General features: G+C 42.0%; 1 protein-coding gene across 3 annotated transcripts in view; it reads right to left on the minus strand.

The window, feature by feature from the left end:
- Positions 1 to 5,274, minus strand: part of LRP2 (LDL receptor related protein 2) — a 253,034-nt gene extending 247,760 nt beyond the window's left edge. For 2 of the 3 annotated variants that reach the window (XM_056793983.1, XM_056793982.1), the window contains exon 1: positions 4,970 to 5,274. In XM_056793983.1, the coding sequence (XP_056649961.1) occupies positions 4,970 to 5,072 (103 nt within the window). In that variant the 5' untranslated portion in view covers positions 5,073 to 5,274. Of the gene's footprint in view, positions 1 to 3,884; positions 4,324 to 4,969 lie in introns of those variants that run through there. The other variant, XM_056793984.1, reaches the window with a different exon arrangement.
- Positions 5,275 to 6,000: the final 726 nt, after the last annotated feature.

The raw sequence follows: 6,000 nt of genomic DNA on the forward strand, positions 1-6,000 counted from the left end.
AAGCTTAGCAACTTCCAAAACCTCCATTTTGGTAGTCATCAGTAAATTCCAATGTCTACAGCAGGTATGGCCAGCACTATGTTATTTATTGTGGAGTTATAAAAACTTAACGTTGTGCTAAGTCTTTCAGAATATCCTTTATAATAAACCCTGAATCCTGATTTCAAGAAAGGACTCTTACAAAATGGCAAGTATTAGCAATAGCCTTGGGCTTTACAAGCTCTTAGTATAAATGGTTTAAAAAATGTCTCAAGATCCCAGGCAATTATCCTGACTGTATGATAGATATATCATTGGCCAACCAGTTACCCATGGGCACCAAATCAGAGCTATCTCATTAAAAAAAATGACACAAGACTCCTGGCATTATACTACTTGTAATGAGTCCACTTTTAATCAATCTGGTTTGTACTCTTAAAAACACTCAGTAAGTCCCAATTAAAACATTAGAATATGTTTCTATTCCTAATGCTGGGTCTGGAGTCTAGAAGACCTGAGTTCAAATCCAGCCTCAGACTCTTACTAGCTGTGCAACTAAGCAAGTCATTTAACTTTTTTGTCTCAAAATGGGGATAATAAAAGCATCCACCTCTCAAGGTTGGTGTGAAGATCAAATAAGATAATTGTTATCAAGTGCTTAGCACAGTGTCTGGCATATCCTAGGTACTATATAAATGTTAGCTATTGTTATTTCCCTGGAAAACTCTTGTAGTTCAATAGCTTGCAAAAGTCACTAAGAAGGGGGCAGCTGGGTAACTCAGTGGATTGAGAGCCAGGCCTAGAGACAGGAGGTCCTAGGTTCAAATCTGACCTCAGACACTTCCCAGCTGTCACTTGACCCCCATTGCCTAGCCCTTACCACTCTTCTGCCTTGGAACCAATAACACAGTATTGATTCCAAGATGGAAGGTAAAGGTTTAAAAAAAAGTCACTAAGAAAATTGGTTATTTCAGCAACTGTTCTTCACTGTTAATGACACTACTTTCAAAATGCTTTCAAATTGATTCAAAGTGTGCAAGACGTAGTGGCTCCCTTTTAGGGGGTTGTGAAAAACTATGACCTAACAATTGATTTGAGGGCTTGAAATTTCAGTTAGGTAGCTGCTTGTACTAGAAACTCTACTCATAGCCAAAGATCTTCAGGAATGTGCTCTGATAGCCCAAGAATTAGAAAAATGGATTAACAAGGCCAACATAGCCTTGGGAGACTAAATTGATACCACAAAGTGTGGTACTGAAATGGCGTTAAATCTTAGACCAAACTAAAGATCTTCAGGATGTTAATCATGTCTAATTCATTCTATGGCAAGATTAGACTTACTACATAAAACACATCCAATATCTTCAGTTGGTTCACCTTGGTCATTTATATAAAACTTGGGTTCAGGACGTAAAACAGATTTCTAGAACTCTGCCAGATTCATTGGGCTAGCCAAAGATATGTACATGTTGCAATGGAAAGACAACGTCCTGGTTTTGACATTAACCAGTTGAATGGCATTCAGTAAATTATTTCTATGCTCTGAGTTTCAATTTCCTTCTCTTCAGAATGAAGAGGGTGCACTAGATTCCTATACAGCCCCCTTTAGCCCCAGAATTCTATGACTATGATAACAGCTGTAACATGTATGTAAATGAAAGGGGGGGAACAAAGAAGCACTTCAGGAATGACCTGTAGAATTTTAAGTAGTAAAGCAGACAGCAGCTTCTATGGAAAAGAAGCAAGAGAAGACCAATGGAAAAAGAGGACCTCATTATAAGCAAGCTCAATGAGCAAAATAAAACTTCCCAAAGAAAGAGGCAGAATCTACAAATGGCAACATATTCCTAGAGGAGGGAAGTGGTAAGCCAAAAGCAAGTGGATTTTACCTTGTATGGAGAGAACAGCTTCTCAGATCTACTTATATCAACTGACAAGTCAATCAACAAATATTTATTAAGCCCTTAGGTAGGAGCACAAGTACAATGAATTAAACAATCACTATTCCCAAGGAGCTTATATTCTAACTGGGGAGAGAAAAGGTAAATACATATGCATCTACAGAATTATTGCAAATACAACAAATATAAAGTAGTGGGGGCAGCTGGGTGACTCAGTGGATTGAGAGCCAGGCCTAGAGACAGGAGGTCCTGGGTTCAAATTTGACCTCAGACACTTCCCAGCTGTGTTACCCTGAGCAAGTCACTTAACCCCCATTACTTAGCCCTTACTGCTCTTCTGCCTTGGAACCAATATAGTATTGGTTCTAAGACAGAAGGTAAGGGCTTAAAAACAAAAAACAAATGCAAAGTAGTGAAATACAAAAGAGTTGAAAAGTGATCACTAATAATAACGAGCATTTATATAAGGTTTATAGGTTCACAAAGCACATTACAAATATTAGTTCACTTAATTTTTACAACCACCATGTGAAGAAGCTATTATTATTCCTGTCTTACAGATGAGAGAATTAAGATAGATAAACATTAAGTGACTTGCCCAGGGTCACACAGCTAGTCACATGTCTGAAGTTAAATTTAAACTTTCAGGTTCTCCTTCATTTGGGCCCATCATGCTAACTGCTGTGCCACCTAACTACTACTAGCAGCTGAAGGGACCAAGAAAGGCTTCTGTAGAAAGTGGTGCATGGGAAAAGTATTACCTTGAGCTGCATTAAAAATATAATAATAGCCAAGTGCCCCCTATTTCAAAATAGAATAGAATAGCAAAGAAAAATACTAGATAGACAGACTGGCATAGTGTAGTTAGTGGGTAAAATATTAAAACCAGTAATCATTCATCATTCAGTGACTACATATAAAGAAATTTCATTTATAACTACCTAACAGTTCTACTCCCAAATGAATAATATGAAGGCTTCCCCTCACCAGACTTTTGCCAGGAGGTTTCAATCAATTCAATGGCCCTTCTTACAAAATGAGATACAACCTTGCCACCCTTCAGAAGAAGAAAAAAGCAGCTTTATGTTTTCTTGCATTTTCAGCATTGAGGAAGAAACACAAAGGAATTATTATCTATCTTTCCTATCTCACTCTCTCCACATGAGTTTTCCCGGACTAGGAAAGTTTGTCAACTGACTCCAGATTTCTTCCCAAGTCTGAAATGGGTTCTGTTAGCAGGAGTTGCTGTATAAATACTTACTTGATTCCCTCTAAGGAGCTTACACTAAGAGTTGAGCAAAGAAAGCAGATTAACCATTTGAATATGTCCTCCCCAGTTTACCCACCACCTCCTTTTTCCCATCAATGTGGGCCTTCCAGAATCACCTCCCCTCAACCCCAATATACAGCTCAAAGAAATCAATATATTACTTCTGTTAATCCTTCAACAATAAAGGTTTCGTTTTCATTGTAGGGCAATTAAGTTGTCCAAGAAACAGGAAAGAGAGGGAGGTAAGAAGAGAGACTCTTCCATCCTCACAGCCAGATTAGTACCAGTGGCTGCAGCAGCCTACACCGAGCGGAGCTCGGTCTGTTGGTCACATGCTGCTCTCAGCCGCTACCTAGCAACAACAAAGCCCAAGGAAAAAAAAAGTTCTCCCATTCTCCAACTCTTTCATTCTCTTTCTTGTAGACGGTCTCTCTCTCTCTCTCTCTCTCTCTCTCTCTCTCTCTCTCTCTCTCTCTCTCTCTCTCTCTCTCTCTCTCTCTCTCTCTCTCTCTCTCTCTCCCCTCTCTGTCTCTTTCTCTTTCTGGCTCTCCCCGTAACCCCGTCTCTCTGTCTGTCTCTCCTCTTTCTGTCTCTAGCTCCCTGTGTGAGTGTCTCTCTCTCCCCGCCCTCCCCTCTCCCGTCTCTGTCTCTCTCTTTCTCTCTGTCTTCTCTCCCTCTCTCATCTTCTTCCTCTTTCTCTCTCTTTCTCTCCTCATTCATACCCACGTTTTCACCTTTTCCTTCTTTCTTCTTTTCATCCCCCATTCTTGTGTGCCTCTTGCCTCCTTAACTTTCCTTTTCGCTCCTTTTCTTTCCTTTTCTCCTTTCTATCTCCCAATTGTCCGCTCTTTCTTCTCTTCCATTCAATCCTTCATCCCTTAAAGCCTTTCCCCTTTGCTCCAAATTCTTGGATCTGAACCCGCTTGAAAGAAGTTTAAATAGTCTCAGGCCTAACAATTACGTCTATATGAATGAAATCATTCTTCAGAATTATGAGCGGACGCGCACACTGGCGTACACGCAACAGAAGCCCTATAAGTCACATTTTAACAAGAGAAAGAAAAGTCATGCTCCAAACACCATCACCTCTACTTTGCACTAGTCCGTTCCCAGACTTCTTTGCCTGGGATTGGCTCCCAGATGATATAGGCATTACGTGATTCTGTTTCTTTGAGTCACGAGGAGGAAAGTTTTGCAGTTGCTTCTTAGAGAATATGGAAGGGAACAGGGAACATGCACCCCCTTTGGACTTTTGGAGGGGGCTCCCTTTTCAAGGAAGTACCAGTGGGAGAAAAAAAGTCAGAGGATTTTAAAATGAATGAATAGCCTCAGATAAGAAAGTCAAAGCAAGTCAAAAAAGTGAGCTGGGAAATAAATCTCAAGTTTCAGAACTACTTTCTCCGTCCTTGCAATTCCTCCTATAGTCTAGCCCTTGCAGAGATTGAATAGGGTGAGGTAGAATGTATTTTCAAGTAGGGAAGAAAGGGGCGGGGGTGGGGGTGGGGGGCAAGGGCGAGGACGGGAGATGGAATCCCAGGAGGAACAAAGCCCGGAGTCAAAGTGAGGTAAACTGTCAATGAAACCTACCGGGCTATTCTTTCAAGCGTAAGTCGGTCCTGCACTCCTCCCTTAGGAAAAAGGCCTAGAAAGGGGAACTTTCAACCTACTCCCTAATGGTCCTCAACCTGAATGGTCCCAGAGATAGCGAGAGAACGCGAAAGTCTAATCGCTCCTCGGGGTCAGGGAGCCTCCTGTCCAGCTCTCGGACAGGGCTCCTTGGAGCCCTGGGACGCTGGGAACCCGATCTGTGGTAACTCACCCTGGCAGTTGACCTGAGCTGTGCAGGCAATAAGAAGTATCAGTAGTGTACAGGCAGAGGCTGTACCAAGGTCCATCCTGAGGCGATGGCAGCGAAGTTCCATGGGTGCCTTAGGATGCTAGTCGCAGTTCCGAGGGCTGAGGAGCCCAGGCGGGGCTCCAACAGCAAGAGCCTAGAGCCACGTGGCTTTTTTTCTCTTTTCTTGCTCCTTCAGCTTTTGCACCTTATTCCGCTAGTTGTGGAAGAAAAGCGCGTTCTGCAGTGGAGACATAGTGTTTCCTAATCAACTCTCCACCCTCCAGACATTGCATAAAGCCCTTTATAGCCAGCCGCCCCGGAACTAGCATGAGGGAATCCAATGGGACAGGCCCCCTGCCTCCCGCCCCTCCCTCTGTACTTTTCAGCTTTGAAAATAGCGGGGATGCTCATTCTCACTCTCTCTAACTCTCTCTCTCTCTCTCTCTCTCTCTCTCTCTCTCTCTCTCACACACACACACACACACACACACACACACACACACACACACACACACACATTCTCCACTTCCAAAGCGAATTAGCACTCTAAGCTGTGGATCTGACCTGTGGTGATTTGCAATTTACAAATTTGTCTTGGAAATGAAAGAAAATGAAAGGGAAAAGTCCTACTGGAGAGATACACTTCACTCCCTTATCTGAAATCTCCCAGCTTCACACAAGAGCATTGCCACTGATAGGGCCCATGCTGCTAGGATTCCATTAAAGAAGGGGTCCCTGAATTTAGAGAAAGGAACTTTTTTGAAAGCTCATTGTCTCGTTTCTTTTAAGTAATTCATCTGGCACTTTGGCTAGCTCATTCATGTTAAAAATCTTATGTCTTTTTCGTTTTGATGTTTAAAAGAAATTACTCATTTTATGACTCCTGCTCCTCTGTTTCTCAAGGAGAAAAACTAAACGCTCAAAGAACCTCACTAAGAACATAACAAGCGACTTTGCCAATAATTTTAAGTATTATCGGTTTTTTAAAAATGGAAAACCCTAGTGGAAAAGTT

This window comes from Monodelphis domestica, chromosome 4 (assembly GCF_027887165.1).
Source record: "Monodelphis domestica isolate mMonDom1 chromosome 4, mMonDom1.pri, whole genome shotgun sequence".
NCBI lineage: Eukaryota > Metazoa > Chordata > Mammalia > Didelphimorphia > Didelphidae > Monodelphis > Monodelphis domestica.